General features: G+C 49.4%; 1 protein-coding gene across 1 annotated transcript in view; it reads left to right on the top strand.

Moving 5' to 3' along the window:
- The window catches only part of LOC140391644 (seizure 6-like protein), a 522,156-nt gene that overhangs the window by 202,186 nt on the left and 296,676 nt on the right, over nucleotides 1–23,294 (top strand). The window contains exons 2-3 of the mRNA XM_072476384.1: nucleotides 9,387–10,202; nucleotides 13,286–13,419. Of these exons, the coding sequence (XP_072332485.1) occupies nucleotides 9,387–10,202; nucleotides 13,286–13,419 (950 nt within the window). The remainder of the gene's footprint in view (nucleotides 1–9,386; nucleotides 10,203–13,285; nucleotides 13,420–23,294) is intronic.

Below are 23,294 nucleotides of genomic sequence, written 5' to 3'. Positions count from 1 at the left end.
TAACTCCAGACTTCTTGGAAACTTCTCTTCATTTCTCTAGTTGCTTTAACTAGCAGTTCTTTCGATCTCTGAACTTGTTTTCTTTTTCTTTAATAAATTTAGAGTACCCAATTCATTTTTTTCCAATTAAGGGACAATTTAGCCTGGCCAATCCACCTACCCTGCACATCTTTGGGTTGTGGGGGTGACACCCACGCAAACATGGGGAGAATGTGCAAACTCCACACGGACAGTGACCCAGGGCCGGGATCGAACCTGGGATCTTGGAGCCGTAAGGCAGCAGTGCTAATCACTGCGCCACCATGCTGCCCCACTTGTTTTCTTAATCATTACTCCGTGGCATAACTTTTCTTCTAGCTAAGCTGTGGGAGACATTCCCTCTCTAGCCTTCCAAACCAATTGTTTCCAGCAGAGCTGTGAGATCTGCCTTCTCTCTCACTACCGATCTCCAGCTGCCAATGAATCTTGCTGACACTAAACGCAAACGTCTTCCTACCTTAAAAAGGGCATCCAATTCTAAGCAATGATTTTGTACTTCTCCACAGCTTTTATTTACTTTTCATGCAGTAACCTCTCTAAGCACAATAGAAACACAGTTTGAATGCATTGAATCCCTACTGTGCAGAAGGAGACCATTCAGCCCATCGAGTCTGCATCTACCATTCGAAAGACCACCCTACACAGGCCCAATCCCCGCCCTGTCCCTGTGATCCCACCTTTGGACACTTAGGCGCAATTTAGCTTGGCCAATCCACCTAACCTGCACATCTGTGGACTGTGGGATGAAACCCACGCAGACATGGAGAGAACGTGCAAACTCCACACAGTCGGTCCCCCGAGGTCGGAATCAAACCTGGGTGCCTGGCACTGTGAGGCAGCAGTGCAAACCACTGTGCCACCGTGCTGCCCCAAAATCAAAACCCCCAGATTTTCAAACAGCTTTGTCCACCATAAATCTAACTATCCTTACACAGCAACTCTCAATCAAATTCACTTAAAACTATACCTTATTTCTGATATTTACCAATATCCCATCCCTTAAAACTATCTTTGTTTTCCAGACATGTTGTGAAAGGCACTATATAAATGTAAGTTCTAACATGCCCTCTCCTGGGGCGGCATGTGGCGCAGTGGTTAGCACTGGAACTACAGCGCTAAGGACCCGGGTTCGAATCCCAGCCCTGGATCACTGTCCGTGTGGAGTTTGCACAATCTCCCCCGTGTCTGCGTGGGTTTCACCCCCACAGCCCAAAGATGTGTGAGTTAGCTTGATTGGCCATGCTAAATTGCCCTTAATTGGAAATAAAATAATTGGATACCCTTAATTAAAAAAAAAAGACATGCCCTGTCCTTACAACTCTCCGCATTAAGTTATGTCTCTTAGAGTTCCTCTTCGCTCTCTTCAGAATGGTTTTAAATTGAAAATCTCTTTTCACCAAGTCATCCATCAGCGTGGACTGTCACTACTCAATTTACCAAAACACTTCATAATCCTGATGAACTCTCCTTTTAATCATTAGAAATAGTTCCTGATCTTGAGACTCAGCTCAAGATGAAAATATTTGGTTTCCTGGTATTGCCCTGATCTATCTACACTGTGAACTCTCAGTATTCCTTCATTGATCAATGCAAAATGAGCACCAAATCATTTCACCATCTAAGCATTTTACTAACTAATAATATGGTGCTGCATTAAAGTGTAAAGCATTGCACACCCGATAATAGTAATGTGAATAGAAGCATTTTTAGCAAGATAGATGACAGCTCGTGATGCTGCCCTTGGGAAAATGATGATAGCAGTAATTCAGTGACCTATCATAGAGCCCTATCTAATGTATATATAATACTGCTAATGCTGCATTTTAAGACCAAGAAGATGCATTAGCTCCTCGACCCGAGATCTGTATGCCTCCTTCCTGATCATTTAGAACTCTCAGACGCAAATACAATAAGTATTTAATCAAAAGGGGTTCTGTACACTGTAGGGGATGCCAGACATTGTGCTGAGCTGTCCTGCTCTGGGGGCAATCAGGCTCTGCATTCTGTCTGCAAAGCATCATCTTAGTTGTCACTATTGCCAATTCAAAGTTGGAAACCTTTAATGTCTCCCACATCTCTCCGTAAACTTGAGCTCATTCAGACTCTGCTCCTCTTCCCTAACTTCATTGCAGTGTTAATATAAGCCTACTTGTGACACTAATAAAGATTATTATTATAATTTAGAATCCATAGCATCCCGACAGTGCAGAAGGAGGCCATTCAACCCATCAAGTCTGTACTGACCCAAGGCCTTGAAGAGCTGTACAGATCCCAGCCCCCAGCGGGGGAAGAGGGGATGAGACGATTCCTAGATCAGCTGAGATTCCCGAGGGTGGAGGAGCAAGAGGTGGCTGGTTTGGGGGCACCAATTGGGTTGGAGGAGCTGAGCAAGGGTTTGGGGAGCATGCAGGTGGGGAAGGCCCCGGGACCGGATGGATTCCTGGTGGAGTTCTACAGGAAGTACGCAGACCTGTTGGCCCCGCTACTGGTGAGGACCTTTAATGAGGCAAGAGAGGAGGGGACCCTGCCCCCGACAATGTCGGAAGCGACAATTTCTTTGATCCTAAAGCGGGACAAGGACCCACTGCAATGTGGATCGTACAGGCCGATCTCGCTCCTCAATGTGGATGCAAAGTTGCTGGCAAAAGTGCTGGCCACGAGGATCAAGGACTGTGTCCCGGGGGTAATCCACGAGGACCAGACGGGATTTGTAAAGGGCAGACAACTAAACACCAATGTGCGGCGGCTCTTAAACGTGATAATGATGCCATCGGAGGAGGGAGAGGCGGCGATAGTGGCAGCTATGGACGCGGAGAAGGCCTTTGACCGAGTAGAGTGGGAGTACCTCTGGGAGGTGCTGCGCAGGTTTGGGTTCGGTGTAGGGTTTATCAATTGGGTTAAGCTCCTTTACAGAGCCCCGATGGGAATTATAGTGACGAACCAGCGGAGGTTGGAGTACTTTCGACTGTACCAAGGGACGAGGCAGGGGTGCCCCCTGTCCCCCCTGTTGTTCGCATTGGCGATCGAACCATTGGCCATGTCATTGAGGGAGTCTAATAAATGGAAGGGGGTGGTCCGAGGGGGAGAAGAGCATCGGGTGTCGCTATATGCGGATGACCTGTTGCTGTACGTGGCGGATCCAATGGAGGGGATGGTGGAGGTCATGCAGACTCTAAGGGAGTTTGGGGGGTTTTCGGGCTATAAGCTCAATGTAGGGAAGAGTGAGCTCTTTGTATTACAGGCGGGGGACCAAGAAAGAGGGATAGGGGACCTACCGCTGAGGAGGACGGAGGGGAGCTTTCGGTATCTGGGGATCCAGATAGCCAGGAGTTGGGTGACCCTACATAAACTGAATCTGACGAGGTTGGTGGAGCAAATGGAGGAGGATTTCAAAAGATGGGACATGTTACCGCTCTCGCTGGCGGGTAGAGTGCAGTCGGTCAAAATGGTGGTCCTTCCGAGGTTTCTGTTTGTGTTTCAGTGCCTTCCCATCGTGATCACTAAGGCCTTTTTTAAGAGAGTAGGCAGGAGTATTATGGGGTTTGTGTGGGCGAATAAGACCCCGAGAGTAAGGAGAGGGTTCCTGGAATGCAGTAGGGACCGAGGAGGGTTGGCGCTGCCAAACCTGGGGAGCTGCTACTGGGCAGCAAATGTGGCGATGATCCGCAAGTGGGTTATGGAGGGAGAGGGGGCGGCATGGAAGAGAATGGAGATGGCGTCCTGTAAAGGAACGAGCCTGGGGCGTTGGTGACGGCACCGCTGCCGCTCTCGCCGACAAAGTATACCACGAGCCCGGTGGTGGCGCAACGCTAAGGATCTGGGGCCAGTGGAGACGGCACCGGGGTGCAATGGGAGCATCGGTGTGGTCCCCGATCAGGGGTAACCACCGGTTTGTCCCGGGGAAGATGGACGGGTGGTTCTAGAGCTGGCATCGGGCGGGGATTGGAAGAATGGAGGACCTGTTCATCGACGGGACATTTGCGAGCCTAGGGGCACTGGAGGAGAAGTTCGAGTTACCCCCGGGAAATGCCTTTAGATATATGCAGGTGAGGGCTTTTGTGAGGCGACAGGTGAGGGAATTCCCGTTGCTCCCGGCACAAGAAGTTCAAGATAGGGTGATTTCGGGTGTATGGGTCGGGAAGGGCAAGGTGTCGGAAATACACCAGGAGTTGAAAGAAGAGGGGGAAGCGCTGGTAGAAGAGTTGAAGGGTAAATGGGAGGAGGAGCTGGGGGAGGAGACCGAGGAAGGTCTGTGGGCTGATGCCCTAGGTAGGGTTAATTCCTCCTCCTCGTGTGCCAGGCTCAGCCTGATACAATTTAAGGTGGTCCACAGAGCGCACTTGACGGGGGCGAGGTTGAGTAGGTTCTTTGGGGTAGAGGACAGATGTGGAAGGTGCTCAGGGAGCCCGGCGAACCATGTCCATATGTTTTGGGCATGCCCGGCACTGGAGGGGTTCTGGAGAGGAGTGGCGGGAGCAATATCTCAGGTGGTGAAAGTCCGGGTCAAGCCAAGCTGGGGGCTAGCTATATTTGGAGTAGTGGACGAACCGGGAGTGCAGGAGGCGAAAGAGGCCGGCATTCTGGCCTTTGCGTCCCTAGTAGCCCGGCGAAGGATCTTGCTAATGTGGAAGGAGGCGAAGCCCCCCAGCCTGGATAAATGATATGGCTGGGTTCATAAAGTTGGAGAGGATTAAGCTTGCCTTGAGAGGGTCTGCGCAGGGGCTTTACAGGCGGTGGCAACCGTTCCTAGACTATCTCGCAGAGCGTTAGAGGAAGGTCGGTCAGCAGCAGCAGCAACCTTGGGGGGGGGGGGGAGGGGGGCGGGGGGGTACGTCCTGGGAGAGGGGGGGGAGAGGGGGGACTGCCTGGGAGGGTGGATGAGCAAGAGATAACATGAAGCATTGGGGAAACTGGCACGGACGGGTGAGGGCCAGTGAACAAAGCTGTGTAAATATATCATTTTGCCATGTATATATCTTGCTCTGCGCGATTTCTCGTTTTTTTTTTTGTTACGTGGGGGGGGAGGGGGGTTATTGTTTGTAAGGGAGAAAAATTGTGTTAAAAAACTTTAATAAATATGTATCTTTTTTTTTAAAGTCTGTCCTGACCCTCAGAAAGGGCACTCTACCTATCCTACTCCCCCACCCTATTCCCATAACCCCACCTAACCTGCACATCTTTGGACACTAGGGGACAATTCTTAGCACGGTCATTCCACCTACATTTCACAACTTTGGACTGTGGGAGGAAACCGGAGCACCCGGAGGAAACCCATGTAGACGGAGGGGAAGAACATGTAAACTCCGCACAGTCACCCAAGGCTGGGATTGAACCTGGACCTCTGACAACCGCGCCACGGTGCCGCACCAAGACACATTCACGTATTAATGCTGTGCTCGATGGCCTCAATTGCTCGCAGTCTGCTAATGTCATGACTGTGGTGTTCTTTGTGTTGCTTAATTCAGGATGGTTGGCGTAGTGTTCATAAAGACCACAAAAGGGCAGCATGGTAGCACAGTGATTAGCACAGTTGCTTCACAGCGCCAGGGTCCCAGGTCTCTGTGTCCTCATCTAGCCTTACAATCCTCCAAGATCTCGGCGCTCCTCTAATTCTGGTGTTTTGCACATCCCTGAATTTCATCGCTCTGCCAGAGGCGGTTGTGCCTCCAGCTGCCTTCGTCCTAATTTCCAGAAATTCCTCCCTAAACCTCTCCAACTCTCTGTGATAAGTTTTCCAATGCCAACCACCGCAGGAATCACCATGGGAGAGACGGACAATTTAAATGGACCATTAAAAAGTCCGTTGCCCTTGGTTGGGAATTCCCGGTCCTTGAGTGGGCGGGATTGGAAAGTCCCGCCCTCTAACTCTAACTCCCCTTTTATGAGGCTGTTTAAAATCTCTTTGACAAAGCTGGTGGTCTACTTGCTCTGATACCTCCTTATGTGACTCAATGTCAAATTTTGTTTCGCAATGCTCCAGTTAAGCATCTTGGGGAAGTTTACAACATTAAAGATGCTGTACAAATGCAAGTTATTATTTGCGCAATACTTTACTTGCTCTCAACAGAAAACCCAAGCAAGCTTATCCGTGCACCCAACAAAGTGTATTCACGTGTGTGTGTCTCAAACACCCAGCCATGCACTATATGCAAGGATTCATTGCCTGGAAAGAGTGGGGTCCAGGCTCAATATGCATTGAGGAGCGTTAAGATGAACCTGCAAGTCCAGAACAGGTTCCCAGTTTACGACAGCCTGTCACAAAAGAGTAAAGGTGTTGCTTATAGTTAGGAACATAGGAATTAGGAACAGAAGTCGGCAATCCAGCCCTTCGAGCCCGCTCAGCCATTCAATCAGATCATGGCTGATCTCTTCCTGGTGTCAAATCTATCTCCCTACGTTTTCCCCATATCCCTTTAACCTGTTCTTTGTCACATCTAAATCCTTCTCAAAACCATTTAGTGACTCAGGGGCAGCGAGTTCCACAAATTCACCACCCTCTGCGAGATGTAGTTCCCCCTCATCTCAGCTCTAATTTCTATAGTTTTATAGTTCAGTTCTATAATTCATGATATTACAAATATTAAAATAAAGGGACAAATTGAAAGATGTTGGCAAAATGACTGTTAATTTAATAATTGGATCAGCTGTAATAAATGTGCTTTTCTTCCCCAGGCACCCGCATGCACCCTTACCTCCGACACCCCACACCTCCCCCACAACCCCACCCCTCCCAAACCCATGCCCTCCTCGTATTAAATGGATAGATAACCTGCTGTGCCGAATCAGTCCTGACCCCGAATAGATTGAGATTTAGACACGACTAAAAGAAAAATCAAAGCTTAGGCCTGCAAATTAAATGCAGGCCCTGACCTGATCTCTCACTGGGAGAGTGAAGGTTTAACAACAAATGATTTGCATGGAAGTGAATTACACACTGGATGAAAGATAAATTGGATAAAATTCAACCAGCGTCAGTTTTAATGCCTAAAGGCTTATTAGATTCGGAGTTGATTGTTTCATTTCAAAGGCAAGATAGAAACCATTATAGCTCCAACGGTTGGGTAGAGCTTGAGTTACACGTTCATCTAAGGGACCGATTGCATAATGAAAATCCTTTTCTTATTTCATTTGCGTTTCTTTATCTTTTATGTTTTCCCTGCTAGTATGTCCTTGTGCCTCGTAAAAGTCTGTGTGTATGCCGGGAGCTGATTTCAACCTGTAGTGGGGTTTACGCAGACGTCTGTGATCCAAAACGCACTTGCTGGCATACTCTGTGGCGTGGGGTAGATTCACCTGGGTGGAAAGAGTCAGAAACCATCCCTCTGTTCCCACTCACTAACGTTTGTTGAACGATGATCACTTTCAACAAGCCAGTCCAGATCAGGTTAAATGGTTATCAGGTACAATGGAGCATTATAATGATTTCTTTAAATGCCACACCTATTTAAGGAAACCATTCCCGAGTTCCAGTGTATGCACATTCTGAATAGCACAGCGATCAATTCTGGGATAGTACTGAAGTCTTTTCAGAATTACTACAGAGTCAGAGGAGCTGTTCCACAAAATAAAAGAGAAAAAGAAACACTTTTGTTTAACTAGAACCCTTCACGACCACAGAGGGCGAGATTCCCTTGTCGCTCTACCCACGTGTTGCATGGCCGCGCGCCGTTCGCTGGCGGGGTTTCTCTCATTGCCGACACTCGTCAATGGGATTTCCCATTGAAGTCACCCCACGCCCTTGGGTTGCCACGGTGCTGCGGGCACCGAGAAACACCCACTAAATGCGCCCAAAATGGGACTCTGTTTTTTTCCCCGTTAGATCGTGTCCTACATTCAGGACTCGCTACATCCCCTTCTGAAATGAAAATCGCTTATTGTCACAAGTAGGCTTCAAAATGAAGTTACTGTGAAAAGCCCCTAGTCGCCACATTCTGGCGCGTGTTCGGGGAGGCTGGCACGGGAATTGAACCGTGCTGTTGGCCCTCCTTGATCTGCTTTCAAAGCCAGCACTTTAGCCCTGTGCTAAACCAGCCCCAATGTTCCTGAGTTCTTTGTACTTCTAGGCACTTGATCACCACACTCGTTTATTTATGTAGGCCATTTCTTCTTCACTAGAACACATACAGTTCACAAGTTGGACAGGGGTCTGGAGGGGGAGGGGCAGGCACCGCTTACACATTAATAGTGGTGGTAGATTGGGAAATGTTGACCTGAGCGCCCTTGTACACCAGTTAGTGAAGGCAAGCATGCAGGTACAGCAAGCGGTTAGGAAGGCCTTCATTGCAAGTGAACCTGAGTGCAGGAGCAAGGGTGTCTTACTGCAGCTGTCCAGAGCATCGGTGAGACCACACCTGGAGTACTGTGTGCAGTTTTGGTCTCCTTTACCTGAGAAAGGATATACCTGCCACAGAGCGAGTGCGGCAAAGGTTCACCAGTCTGATTCCTGGGGTGGCAGGATTGTCAGATGAGGAGAGATTGGGTCGACTATGCCTGCGTCCACAGACATTTTGAAGAATGAGAGGGGATTTCATTGAAATGTATAAAATTCAAACAGACTGGATGCAGAGATGTTGCTTCCTCTGCCTGGTTGGGGGGAGGGGGGGGGGGGGGGGGGGGGGGGCGGGGGCCGAGAACAAGGGGTCACAGTCTCACAATCCGGGGTGGGCTATTTAGATGAAGAGACGCCTCTTCCCTCAGAGGGTGGTGAAGCTGTGGAATTTTCTACCACAAAAGGCTGTGGAGGCCAAGTCACTGAATACATTTAAGAAACATTCCTCGATGCTGAAGGTGACAAGCGGCATGGGGGGTGCACTGAAGTATGGTGTTGAGATAGAGGGTCAGCCAGATTCAATGGCGGAGCAGCTTCGAAGGGCCGAGTGGTCTGCTGCTGTTCCTATTCTCTATGTTTCTAATTGCCTCTAATCAGGAACACGGCCTCATTCCATTTAATGTTTTGGTTACCAACTCTCCAGGATTTCCCCGGTACCTCCAGGAATTTAAGATTATATTCCTGTGAGCAAAGCCAGGAGAAAGATAATGAGGGGGGAGGAGGGAGCGCGGGGATGGCCACAGTGGATAACTCCATTGGTCGGCTGCGGCGACGGAGAATCCTGGCGCGCCGTGCCGGAAAACGGAGCTGGCGGGATGGAGAATCCCAATCTGTTTTTTTAAATTGTATTAGTTACAAAATTATCGGGGGGTGGGGGAAGAGGCTGTTTTACTGGGCGGGGTCATTTGGAGGCGAGAGGTAATTTGACAAAACATCCCAAAATTTTGAGTTGGCAACCCTACTTGGAAGCTGGTTTGCTTCATTTTGAATGTAATTTGTTTTCCCCTTTTTGCCTCAGATGTTGGTCCTCAGCAAGGCCTCACCACCACAACGGCAGCCCAACAGCAGAAGAATGGCCAAGGAGTTCAGGACATTGACGCAGGTGATGGAGAGCAAGAGCCCACCATTCCTCAGGGCACCGTCCACACTCAGCACAACCTGTTCCATGCAGTCCTGCAAAGGAAGGATCTCCTGCTGCGCAAGGAATCTCTGCTACTGCCCTCCTCCATCCCAGCCATTCCAGTGGGACTAACTGTGCAGCCACTTCCGCAAAGGCGGCAACTCCCTTCTCCGAGGCAAGTGGATGCGTTGCGCAAACGCCTGAGCGCCAAAGGAGTACCGACAGGGATACTCGACACCGTCCTCGTGCCCACAGACCCGCCACCATCAAGGGCCCTTACTCCCTACTTAACCCCACACTCTCCTTCTGCGGTCCCTGAGGTGGCGACGGATAGGCAAGGGATTCCAGAAGCCCTGCCGGGCATCAAATCGGAAACTCCCTGTGCCGGACCGTCCGAGCCAACAAAACCATTGAGCCCCACTCATTACAGTACAACGCAGCAGCCGCCTGTTCAACTTGATCCCTATGCCACGGGTTCACCCGACCTTGCCAGCGTCCCACCCCGTATGGAGGCAACCCCCAGCTCCAGCAAAGACATCTCACCGGACGCGACAGCCGCTCCTCCTGCTGATCGGCAGACCCCAACGAGGGTGACAATCCTGTCTGGGAAGGATTCTAAAATGGGCGGGATGGACACTGCGACCCACGAAGGCAGAGATACGACCACCACAACCATCGTAACAACTACAATAATCACCACTCTACAGACAGCAGGTATTACCAGCAGCAATGTACATTTAGGTAGCACCTTTAACACAGTAAAACAGCCTATGGTATTCACAAGAGCAACTATCAAACAAAATTTAACACCAACTCACATAAAGAGATATTGGAAAAGTTAACTAAACTTGTGATGGAAGTTGTAGTTTTCAGGGAACTTCTTAAATGAGGAGGGAAAGGCAGAGAGGTTTAGGGTGCGAATTTTAGAACTGAGGGCCTAGGCACGAAAGGCACAGCTGTCAATAGTGAACAAGCTAATATCCACACTCTCACATTGGGCAAGGGTTTCTTTACGCATGGAGTCCAGGCTTGCACCGAGCCCAGAGAAAAGGTCAAACTTCTCTGATGAGCTTTGGGTGTCACCTCATAGAATCATAGAATTTACAGTGCAGAAGGAGTTCATTCGGCCCATTGACTCTGCACCGGCCCTTAGGGCCTGGTCTTGAACTTTAGTCCTTTCGTTTGTGATTGCAAGAAAAAGGGACCAGGAGAGATGGACACCCCAGGCCCAGTTGCCGCCACCTAAAGAGGTCAGCAGCAGCACCACATCAAATTGATTAGATGACCTGATTGGGAAGGTACAGTAAGTGAGACGGCCCCAGAGGTAGCTTACCAAGGGCTGGTCATTGGCTGAGGGGCTGGTTTAGCTCAGTGGGCTAGACAGCTGGTTTGTGACGCAGAGCAAGGCCAGCAGGGCGGGTTCAATTCCTGTGCCAGCTGAGGTTATTCATGAAGGCGGGCAGGACAAGTGGTTAGCACTGTGGCTTCACAGCCCCAGGGTCCCAGGTCGATTCTCTGCTTGGGTCACTGTCTGTGCGGAGTTTGCACGTTCTCCCTGTGTCTGCGTGGGTTTCCTCCGGGTGCTCCGGTTTCCTCCCACAGTCCAAAGCCGTGAAGGTTAGGTGGATTGGCCATGATAAATTGCCCTTAGTGTCCAAAAAAGGTTAGGAGGAGTTATTGGGTTACGGGGATCGGGTGGAAGTGAGAGCATAAGTGGGTCGGTGCAGATTCAATGGGCTGAATGGCCTCCTTCTGCACTGTATGTTCTATGTCTAAATCAATGTTGTTTGTGGGATCTTGATGGGAATGACAAACATGTGAGACCCCCACAGTCTGATGCTGCCAGTTGGCACAGGCAGATGAAATGTTTTGGACAATTGAAGGCAACCTCAGTTAGTGTGCCTAAACACATCTAATTCCGTGCTGTCCTCTATTGCCTGACAGATTGAAAAAAAGAATGGAAATAGTTGGATGGGCCTTTGAAGACACTGCCCTGAGATATAGTTGGAATTCTTTCTGAATGTTGTGGACCAAGGCTAAAGTTATATAGTGCCAGCAATTTCCATGCTCCAAAAAATATCAATCACCATAATATTTCACACTTCATATCAAGTTAGGAATAGGAGAACACATTGGACTGTATTGAATTTGGATAATTCAAAAGAAATTTGAACTTTCAATTAATAAATGAAAAGGATGGCATAACAAGATTTCATGTTTCAAAATTTCAATGCAACAAATGATTAAAAGCACTATTGATTAAACATTATTTTATGTTTGCAGATAACTTTTATTTTAACTACAGAAAGTGACATTCCCCTTGTGTCCTTAACATTGCATTCCCGACTGAATCACAGTCCTTTTAGCAAACTGTCCACAGTTGCCCCCAGCTGGTTTAGCACAGGGCTAAATCGCTGACTTTGAAAGCAGACCAAGGCAGGCCAGCAGCACGGTTCAATCCCCGTACCAGCTTCCCCAAACAGGCGCTGGAATTTGGCGACTAGGGGTGTTTCACAGTAACTTCATTTGAAGCCTACTTGTGACTATAAGCAATTTTCATTTCATTTTCACAATGTGTATCCGTATCTCTGTTTCACCAAGTAGTAATTTTGAGTGACCATATCCAGGTGCTTCCCTCAGTTTTTAGAGCATTCCTCAAACCCACCGCCAGCAACAAGGCCTGTTCCATGCCAGAACAAATTTGCAAAATCCGTAGGAAGCTGCAGGATGCGTCTCTTCAACTAGAGGTAGTCTCTCTCTCCTGCGTCTGGCTGTGGTAGCTCTCAAACCAAGTAATCTTTTCTATCTGCTGACCACACCGAACTTCTGCTGTCTTTCTGCGATAATCGTTGAACTGTAGGGAAGCCTGAAACCCGATCTCAAAATGGCTTCCACTGCCCTTCCTCATGGTAAAATGAAACACATTAACCTTGTTTGTATCTGGGTAGAAACTCTGATTAGCTACCTATCCCCCAACTCCCCTTCACCTGAGAATAAATGGACAGTTTACAACATAACTGTCGACAACCCAGTTCCGTCAACGCCTTTCGGGGACTTTGGAAGACTCAGAAACTGCTGCCAATGTCTCCAATCGTAAATATCTTGCACCTTCTCTTCAGTTGTCGTGGAAATCATAATAAAGACAAATTCCTCAAGGTTCGATTTAAGGAAATTTATTTGCACAAATATATTTGCGGAGAGAAAGTGTTCTAGCTGCAAAGCCAGTGCACTGCGCTCTGAGATTCGATTGAAGAATGCATATGTTTGTAGTTTGAAATAACAGCTTGAAGTAAACAGGCATATTTATATTAAATAGACCTTGGAAAGTATGCAAGATGAAATACATAGTATGTATGTTCTTGGCTAAAAACAACTCGAGTACACATTTTGTTATCTTTCGGAGGACAATGTGTTATCATAATAAGGCCGAGACCTGAATATTAAGCAGTATTTTGTTTATGTTGCCTGACCGACTTATTTTAGTCCAAAAGCAGTGTTGAACTATAGTCAAGCATTTCCCAGCATGCTTCTAAGTTGGTTTATATTAATTTCCCTTCCACATCAGTAAAACCATCTAAATCTCTAATAATCAAGCCACCCAGGCTTACTGTCAGACAGGCCGCAGAATAGGTCACATGATCCCTTTATATTTATCCTAAATTTAAAGATTCAGTGCCGAAACATCATAATCCTACGAACCTGATCATCATAAGAAAATAGTGCAATGCTTTTTTTTTGCCTCTTTTAATGGAGACGTCAGTTCAGAACATGTTTATTAAGTAACCTTCTGTTTCTAGTTCCATGCAGTGTAAGTTTCTCCGACTCAGAAGGGTACATAGACTCCACTGACTTCCTCCCACTCTCTGCCTATGGCTCTCTGCAGTGCACCTTCAATGTAACTGTCTTCAACGGATATGGAGTAGAGCTCCAGGTAAGACTGCCGCTTTTTCGTTATATCTCACAATGCGGTTTACATAGCAGATTTATCAACACAACTGCAGGAGTCTTTGTGCTGCTTGAATGTGTCTTTAACAAATGGTTTAATTGTTCCAGAGCCCTTAATAGGATTTGGATTTTCATTCTTTGTGCTAGCTAAGAGAAATTGATGCCATTAACTGCGGTTACGGAGCAGCGGAGAAGCAATGGTACTTGATAAACGTGCTGCCGTGTGTTGAGCTGAGCGGTGCAGACTGAGTAGCTTTGATCTTTGTGTTGAGTTATGGGGGTGAAACCCACGCACAGATGGGGAAAATGTGCAAACTCCGCACGAACAGTGACTTAGAGCCGGGATCGAACCTGGGACCTTGGCGCCGTGAGGCAGCAGTGCTAACCACTGCGCCACCGTGCTGCCCTGAGGTTGAATAGTTATGATTTATCATGATAGCGGTCTCCAACAAAAGGAATGGGATTCCTATCTCTGCTCTCATTTTTAGCTACATTCAAATTACCATCTAACGCACATCCAGTCTACATGCTATTGGTTTGAGTAATGAATCCGAGCAGTGTCTGTTTATCGTGAATCTCAAATGTACTCGATCGGAACTGTGCTCCCAGCAGCAGGAGAGGGGCCAACTCTTTCCTCAGGGACTTGCTGTCCCTGAGTAGAACCTTTGGGTTCAGACGTTTGCAATTTGCTCATTTCTTTCCTCTCTTAGGCTGCTTTTGACTGAAGGCTTGGCCTTCGATTTGAAAAAGGCTTTCTGGCAGGCTGGACTCAGCAGAGTGACTTCTGCGTGGACCGACGTGCCAATTGCAGGCGGCCATTTTGCATTGGCAGGGGACACAGGGCGGAAGTTTCTAATCCCAGCACCGGACCAGAAAATCCGCCCGCTGTGTTTGCGCAAAACTGCAAAGGGGGAAGAAAAGAAAAATCCTATCATTTTCATACAAGACAATTTGTAAATAATGTCCCAATTTGTCTCCTGTGCTGAGTCTAATGGGATTTTCACAATCAGGAGCTGGAATATGCAGTTTCATTATGAACTATGGATGATTACATTACAGACATGTTAATGAATATTTTTCAACTGCTTCAGCAGAAACGTCGCTACTGAGGGTAGATATTAATAGGAAGATCTCAAATGATAAATCTGTAGCGCGGCTTTTTTCCCGCGTTAGGGAAGGATGGGGGGATGGGCCGGGGGGGAAGGGCGGTGCTGGAGAGGAGCACACACTGATTGCCAAGGGGTGGGGGGATTCTCACACTGGAGGGTCGATGGAATGGCGGGAGAGGCCGGGGTCAGCAGGAGTCAGCTGACTTACGGGAGTGTCATGGGGGGGGAGCAACATGGCTAGATGAGGATCGGGGGGGGGGGGGGGGGGAGGGGGGGAACTGGGTTGCTGGTGCATTGGCCAAAGGGGAGCTGGAAGTAGGAGAGGTAGTCGGGGCGGGGGTCCGCCGCCTGGGGGACTGGAGAGTGCGGGAGGCGCGGGCACGTGGCTGGCCTAGAAAAGGAGATGGCTAGTCGGCAGGGGCGGGGGGGGGGGGGGGGGGGGGGGGCGAGTAGCCCCCCGATCCGGCTGATAACTTGGAATGTGAGGGGCCTGAACGGGCCGGTCAAGAGGGCCCGGGTATTCGTGCACTTAAAGGGACTGAAGGCAGACATGGTTATGCTCCAGGAGACACATCTGAAGGTGGCAGATCAGGTTAGGCTGAGAAAGGGATGGGTAGGGCAGGTCTTTCATTCAGGGCTGGATGTGAAGAACAGAGGGGTTGCAATACTGGTGGGGAAGCGGGTGTCGTTCGAGGCACTGAATATTGTAGTGGATAATGGAGGTCGATATGTGATGGTGAGTGGTAGGTTGCAGGGGGTGCGGGTGGTACTGGTGAACGTATATCCCCCGAATTGGGATGATGCCGGATTTATGAAACGCATGCTGGGTCGGATTTCGGATCTGGAGGTAGGAAGCTTAATAATGGGGGGGACTTCAACACAGTGCTGGACCCAGCACTGGATCGCTCTAGGTCCAGGACGGGTAAGAGGCCGGCTGCGGCCAAGGTGCTCAGGGGATTTATGGACCAGATGGGGGGAGTGGATCCATGGAGGTTTGTCAGGCCGCTGGCCAAGGAATTTTCCTTCATTTCCCACGTCCATAGAGCCTACCCCGGATAGACTTTTTCATTTTGAGTAGGGCGCTAATCCTGAAAGTGGAGGGAATGGAATATTCGGCCATAGCCATCTCGGACCACGACCCGCATTGGGTGGAGTTGGAGTTGGGGAAGGAGAGGGACCAGCGCCCGCTTGGCGCCTCGATGTGGGACTGTTGGCGGATGAGGGGATGTGCGGGCGAGTGTGGGGGTGTATTGAAAGATACTTGGAGGCCAACGACAATGGGGAGGTGCAGGTTGGGGTAGTCTGGGAGGCGCTGAAGGCAGTGGTCAGGGGAGAGCTAATCTCCATTAGGGCCCACAGGGAGAAGAGAGAGGGGAGGGAGAGGGAGAGGTTGGTGGGGGAGATTTTAAGGGTGGACAGGAGGTATGCAGAGGCCCCCAAAGAGGGGCTACTTAGGGTGCGGCGGAACCTCCAGGTGGAATTCGACCTGTTGATTACGGGGAAAGCAGAGGCACAGTGGAGGAAAGCGCAAGGGGCGGCGTATGAGTATGGGGAGAAGGTGAGTCGGATGCTGGCACATCAGCTTTGTAAGAGGGAGGCAGCGAGGGAGATTGGTGGAGTCCCGGATAGAGGGGGGAATACGGTGCGGAGTGCGGTGAGAATAAACAAGGTATTTAGGGGCTTCTATGGGGATCTGTACAAGTCTGAGCCCCCAGTGGCGATTCCTGGATCAGCTGAGGTTCCCGAGGGTGGAGGAGGAGCAGGTGCTGGTTTGGGGGCACCGATTGGGCTGTTGGAGCTGGTTAAAGGATTGGGGAGTATGCAGGCGGGGAGGCACCGGGGCCGGATGGATTCACGGTTGAATTTTACAGGAAATACGTGGACCTGCTGGGCCCGTTGCTAGTGAGGACTTTTAATAAGGCGAGGGAAGAGGGGACCTTGCCCCGACAATGTCCAGGGCGCTGATTTCTTTGATATTGAAGCGGGACAAGGATCCATTGTAATGTGGGTCGTTTAGACCGATCTCGCTCCTCAATGTTGACACTAAGTTGCTGGCGAAAGTGCTGGCTACGAGAATTGAGGACTATGCCCCGGGGGTGATTCATGAGGATCAGGCGGGATTTGTGAAGGGTAGGCAGCTAAATACAAATGTGCGGAGGCTTCTCAATGTGATTATGATGCCCTCGGTGGAGGGGCAAGCGGAGGTAGTGGCAGCTATGGACGCGGAGAAGGCCTTTGATCGGGTGGAGTGGGAGTACCTTTGGGAAGTGTTACGGAGGTTTGGGTTCGGGGAGGGGTTCATCAGTTGGGTCAGGCTGCTATATAGAGCCCCGGTGGCGAGTGTTTTTCAAACGGGTAAGCAGGAGCATCATGGGATTTGTGTGGGCGAATAAGACCCCGAGGGTGAAGAGAGTGTTTCTGGAGCGTAGCAGAGATAGGGGGGGGCTGGCGCTGCCGAATTTGTGTGGCTATTATTGGGCAGCCAATGTGGCGATGATCCGTAAGTGGTAATGGAGGGAGAGGGGGCGGTGTGCAAGAGGCTAGTGATGGCGTCCTGTGTGGGCACGAGCCTGAGGGCGCTGGTGACGGCACCGTTGCTGCTCTCACCGACAAGGTACACCACGAGTCCAGTGGTGGTGGCAACGCTGAAGATCTGGGGGCAGTGAAGGCAACACAGGGGCGAGGTGGGAGCCTCGGTTTGGTCCCCAATTCGGGAGAATCATCGGTTCGTCCCGGGAAGGATGGATGGGGGGTTTCAGAGCTGGCATCGGGCAGGGATTAGAAGAATGGGGGACCTGTTCATCGATGGGACGTTTGCGAGCCTAGGGGCGCTGGAGGAGAAGTTTGGGCTACCCCCGGGAAACGCTTTCAGGTACATCCAAGTGAGGGCGTTTGTGAGGCGGCAGGTGAGGGAATTCCCGCTGCTTCCGGCACATGGGATTCAGGACAGGGTGATTTCGGGTGTATGGGTTGGAGAAGACAAGGTTTCGGCGATTTACCAGGAGTTGAAGGAAAAGGAGGAGGCCTCGGTGGAGGAGTTAAAGGGCAAGTGGGAGGAGGAGCTTGGGGAGGAGAGAGATGATGCCCTGATGTGGGCTGATGCCCTGAGTAGGCTTAAGTCTTCCTCCTCTTGCGCCAGGCTCAGCCTAATACCGTTCAAAGTTACTCACAGAGCGCATATCACAGGGGCGTGGTTGAGTAGGTTCTTTGGGGTGGAGGACAGATGTGGGAGGTGCTCGGGGAGCCCGGCAAACCACGTCCATATGTTCTGGTCGTGCCCGGCGCTGGATGGGTTTTGGAGGGGTTTTGCGAGGACTATATCCCAAGGTGGTGAACGCCCGTGTCAAGCCGAGCTGGGGATTGGCATTATTTAGGGTATCGGACGAGCCGGGAGTGCAGGAGGCGAAAGAGGCCGGTATTCTGGCCTTTACGTCCCTGGTAGCCCGGCGGAGGATTTTGCTATTATGGAAAGATGCAAAGTCCCCTAGTGTGGAAGCGTGGCTCAATGACATGGCAGGGTTCATCAAGCTGGAGAGGATAAAGTTTGCCTTGCGAGGGTCTGTGCAGGGGTTCCTCAGGCGGTGGCAACCGTTCCGGAGCGTTAGGAGGAGGTCAGCAGCAGCAGCAGCCCAGGGGCGGTGTGGGGGGGTGGGAGTCCTTTTGGGGTGGCGTTTGGGTGAAGGTGGGGGGGGTTTCCCTATTTGTGCTTTTAAATGTTATATGGGGGGGTTATTGTATATGGGGTAAATCCAATGTATAATTTCTGATTGTTGTGTTTTTGTTTCGTTTTTCTTGTTGGGGGGGGGGGGGGGTTTGTTGAAAATTTGTTGAAAATTTTGAATAAATATATATATTTTTTAAATGATAAATCTGTGGCATCTGTCAATTTTGCTAACACTTGCATTTCTGCTGCACTCTGCCCCTTGCAGGGAGCCTTTGCCTTGCCAAGGTCCTGGGTTAATTGTGGCCCAATTACTATCTACTGAAGTGCAGTGTGATGCCACACGGCATGCAGGCAAGCAAGCAAAGTTTAAACTTGCTCAAGTATGCCCAGTTGATTTTTAGCTCTGAAGTATTTTCAGTTGGAACACAAAAGACTTTCCGTGCCAGGGAAATTAGTCAACTGTTCCATTATGTATAAAACTTTTGATGCTGAACGCATGTGATTTTTGGTTTGTGCCAGCATTTCAGAGAGGTATGATCGTATTTTGTCTAAAGGAAGTGTGCCTTGCGGTCCAGTTTTATTTTCACTTTTACTTTCAGCACACACAGTTTTGCAGCTCTGATATCCATGTACGTCTGAACGCATATGTTGTGAATTAATAAATGAACCCACGATGCATTTACCCAATCCATTATGAGTGATTGGTGCATTTATAGCATTATGAAAAACCTGACAGTTTGGGGCGGAAAGTGTCCATTCCGATGAAGTGGAAAGCATCCAAGAAATTAATTTCCCAGGGTGGAATTTTGCACTGTGCACTGCGTTCAGGCTGAGGCGGGAAAACCAGCACAGTTGCACAGCTGTATTTTTTCTCCAGATTCTATGGTACTCCTGTGCATTGGAAATCTGGAGGCGTGGTTTCTGCCATCATGCTGGCAGGGCAGGGCCTGATAGAGCCAGCAACGCCGCCTCCTGAGAGATCAGAGCCCCCTTTCTAAAGGAACCCCCGATCTGAAACGAATCACCTCCTCCCAACCACGGATAGAGGAGGCCCCTCCCCACAAGCACCAGGGGCAATCACCGTCCCCCACAATCACCAGGGCAGCCCCCCACTGATAAGAGGAAGACCCCCCCCCCCCCACCACATGAGACCTGGCTGCCAAGTGGTGGGGCGGTTCATCATCGTCTGCCAGCAGCATCTACTGGTCCCGCCGGAGTCGACGGCAATTTACGTCCCACACGTACACCAAATCATCGGCTTGGAAGGGCCTGGCCTTCCTGGCTGTATCACGGTGGCCTTTCTGTAAGGCTTGCTTAGCCTCCACCCTCCCCAACAAATTTGGAAAAAATAATGTCAGCCCAGGTCCCGAGGTGCCAGCCCACTAACAAATAAGGCGGGATCACCCCAGTGGGGGTATGCGGGGTTGAATTGTACGAAAGCAGAAGTCCGCTAGGTGAAGCAGTATTGGCCAATTAGCTTGTTTTTTCATTGATACTTTGAAAGTTTGGACCGCTCTTTTAGCCAGCCCCTCTGATGCAGGGTTATAGGGGGCTGTCCTCACGTGCTGGATTCCATTAGACTTAACGAAGAGTTGAAACTCCTCGACTGTGAAGGCTGTACCGTTGTCTGAGACAATCGCCTTGGATAGGTCATGAACGTCTGTGGTGGCTGCTGAAGTGGTTGAACGTATAGTCTAGATAACCAGCCATTTTGAGTGGGCATCTATGACAATCAAAGACATCATACCCAAAAATGGACCCATAAAGTCCATGAACAACCCGGCCACTCCCAAGGGTGCAAACCTGCTGCAGGCGGAAAATTGTGTTGAGACTGACAGTGGTCACATCGATTGACCATACTTGCAATGTCCTTGTCGATCCCTGACCACCAAACGTAACTTCTGTCTAGTACCTTCATTTTATCTTGTCCAGGGTGGCCGCTGGACCAATTCTTGAAGAAGAGGCCGCTGCCCTAGAGGTGACACTCTCACTCTGCAACCCCACAGGAGAGTCCCTTCCTCACGAGTGATTTCGGCCTTACATTGTACATAAGACCTAAACTGTTCTGATTTCTCAAAATGTCAGCCCTTAAGAACCATCCTTTTAACTGTTGTTAACACGGGTCTCTGTTGGTCCACGTTTTAATATGGCCAGATAAAATAGGTAATGTATCAAGAATATGTAGAGCCAGGATGATCTTCTGTGGAGTGGGAGGCTCGGATATTGTTTGTGTCAATGGAGGCCTGCTCGACAAATCCGCATTTGATATCTGGGTCCCCTGTCTATGCTGAACGGTTTACGAATATGCAGCCAAGAACAGTACCCAACTTTGCAATCGGGCTGAAGCTTTTGGTGAGACGGGTTTATGTTCATGAAAAATGCCAAGTAATAGTTTACGGTCAGAGACGAAGGTAAAGTGTCAACAGGAAACATAATGATGACATTTTTTTACGGCATGAATAACCGCCCGACTTTCTTTGTCAATCTGCGAATATTTCCTTTCAGCATCTGACAGTGTTCTGGATGCAAAAGGCCTTTCCACACCATCTTCCATTTTGTGTGAGAGTACCACCCCCATGCCATACGGTGATGTAGCCTAAGAAACAATGATGGGTTTGAAATGGACCAGCAAGGCTGACGACTGCAGGGCTTATTTGACCTGAGTGTTCCTCTAGGAATCTTCCCACTTCCAACGATGGTGCTTTTTTAGCAGTTAACGCAAGTGTGCCAAAATAGTAGGCAGGTTGGGTGAAAAGTGGCCGTAATAATTGGCCACCCCTAGAATGGATTTCAATTCCAATGTAATCCTTGGTTCCAGGACCCCTTTTATTACCTTTGTATCAGCTCTGAAACCTAAATATGTGTCTTCAGCCTGAAAGGTGCACTTCTCTTGCTTTAACCGACGAGAGGCTAAGCGGGCAATCTGTGTGTGAAGCCGCAGGACATTTCTTGGGGGTTAAATGGATGCTTCTCATTGGGTCTTCACTCAGGAGAAGGAGGACATAAGTACAGATTTCAGTCAATGGGACTGTGAGGACCTTGAGCAGTTTGACATAGGAAGTGAGGAGGTATTGGAGATTTTGATAGGCTTAAAAATAGACAAATCCCCAGGCCCAGATGAATTGGATCCCAGGCTGCTGTTGGAGGCGAGGCAGGAAATTGCAGGGGCTCCAACGCAAGTTTTTACTTCCTCTCTGGCCATGTGGGAAGAGCATGAGGACTGGAGAACGGCTAATGTTATTCCATTCTTCAAGAAAGGCGATAGAGATAAACCAGGGAATTACAGACCAGTGAGACTCACGTCAGTGTTAGGGAAACTATTGGAAATAATTCTGAAGGAGAGAATTAATTTCCACTTGGAAAGGCATGGTCTGATTAGGGATGGGCTTTGTCAGAGACAGATCCTGCATAACAAATTTGGTAGAATTTTTTTATAAAGTGACTGAATGTGTGGATGAAAGAAGTGCAGTTGATGTAGTTTATAGGATTTTAGCAAAGCCTTTGACAAGGTCCCAAATGGCAGGCTGACTGAGAAGGTTGAAGAACATGGAATTCAAGGAAACTTGTCGAGATGGATCTGATACTGGCTTAGTAATAGGACACAGAGGGTAATGGTAGAAGGCTGTTTGAGTAACTGGAGGCCAGTGACCACAGGGATCAGTGTTGGGCCCCTTATTATTGTTATATATATAAATGATATCGACGAGAATGGGGGAGGAATGGGAAGTAAGTTTGCAGAGGTTACCAAGATTGCTAGTGTAGTTCGCAGTGAAGAAGAGGGTCATCTATTACAGGGAAATACAGATGGGTCGGTCAGATGGGCAGAGCAGAGACAGATAGTCTTTAACCCTGGTAAGTGGCAGCACGGTAGCATTGTGGATAGCACAATTGCTTCACAGCTCCAGGGTCCCGGGTTCGATTCCGGCTTGGGTCACTGTCTGTGCGGAGTCTGCACATCCTCCCCGTGTGTGCGTGGGTTTCCTCCGGGTGCTCCGGTTTCCTCCCACAGCCCAAAGATGTGCAGGTTAGGTGGATTGGCCATGCTAAATTGCCCTTAGTGTCCAAAATTGCCCTTAGTGTTGGGTGGGGTTACTGGGTTATGGGGATAGGGTGGAGGTGTTGACCTTGGGTAGGGTGGTCTTTCCAAGAGCCGGTGCAGACTCGATGGGCCGAATGGTCTCCTTCTGCACTGTAAATTCTATGATAATCTATGAAGTGTGAGGTGATGCACTTTGGAAGAAGAAATGGGACAAGTGAGTGTGTGATGAATGGCAGGACACTAGGAAGCTCTGGTGATGCATCCTATTTCTCCTTGGTATTTCCACAGAAGCTCTTGGAAAACCCTGTTGGTGATAGAAACATGGAAAAAATAGGAGCAGGAGGAGGCCATCCATCCCTTCAAACCCACTCCACTATGCATTATGACCATGGCTGATCATCTAACACAATAGTCAAATCCCGCTTTCCCCCATATCCTTTGATCCCCTTCGCCCGAAGTGCTATACATAATTGCTTCTTGAAAGCATACAATGTTTTAGACTCAACTACTTTCTGTGGTAATGAATTCCACAGGCTCACCACTCTCTGGGTGAAGGAATGTCTCCTCATCTCCACCCCGTATCCTCAGACTGTGCTCCCTGGTTCTGGACACATCCACCATCGGGAACATCCTTCCTGCATCTACCCTATCCAGTCCTGTTAGAATTTTGGGTGGCATGGTAGCACAATGGTTAGCACTGCTGCCTCACAGCTCCAGGACCCGGGTTCAATCCCCACCTCAGGTGACTGCCTGTGTGGAGTTTGCACTTCCTCCCCGTATCTGCGTGAGTTTCCTCCGGGTGCTCCGGTTTCCTCCCACAGTCCGAAGATGTGCAGCTTAGGTGGATTGACCATGCTAAATTGACTCTTCGTGTCCAAAAGGTTAGGTGGGGTTACTGGGTTACGGGGATTGGCGTGGGCTTTCGTATGGTTTTCTATCCAAGGGCCGGTGCCCGATAGGTCAAATGGCCTCCGTCAGCACTGTAAATTCGACAATTTGCTCGATGAATTTGATAGGTTCTATGAGATCCCCCCTCATTCTTCTGAACT

Source organism: Scyliorhinus torazame, chromosome 1 (genome assembly GCF_047496885.1).
Source record: "Scyliorhinus torazame isolate Kashiwa2021f chromosome 1, sScyTor2.1, whole genome shotgun sequence".
Classification (NCBI taxonomy): domain Eukaryota; kingdom Metazoa; phylum Chordata; class Chondrichthyes; order Carcharhiniformes; family Scyliorhinidae; genus Scyliorhinus; species Scyliorhinus torazame.
The sequence above is the reverse complement of the archived record's forward strand: the minus strand, read 5'-3'. Positions and strand labels throughout refer to the sequence as shown.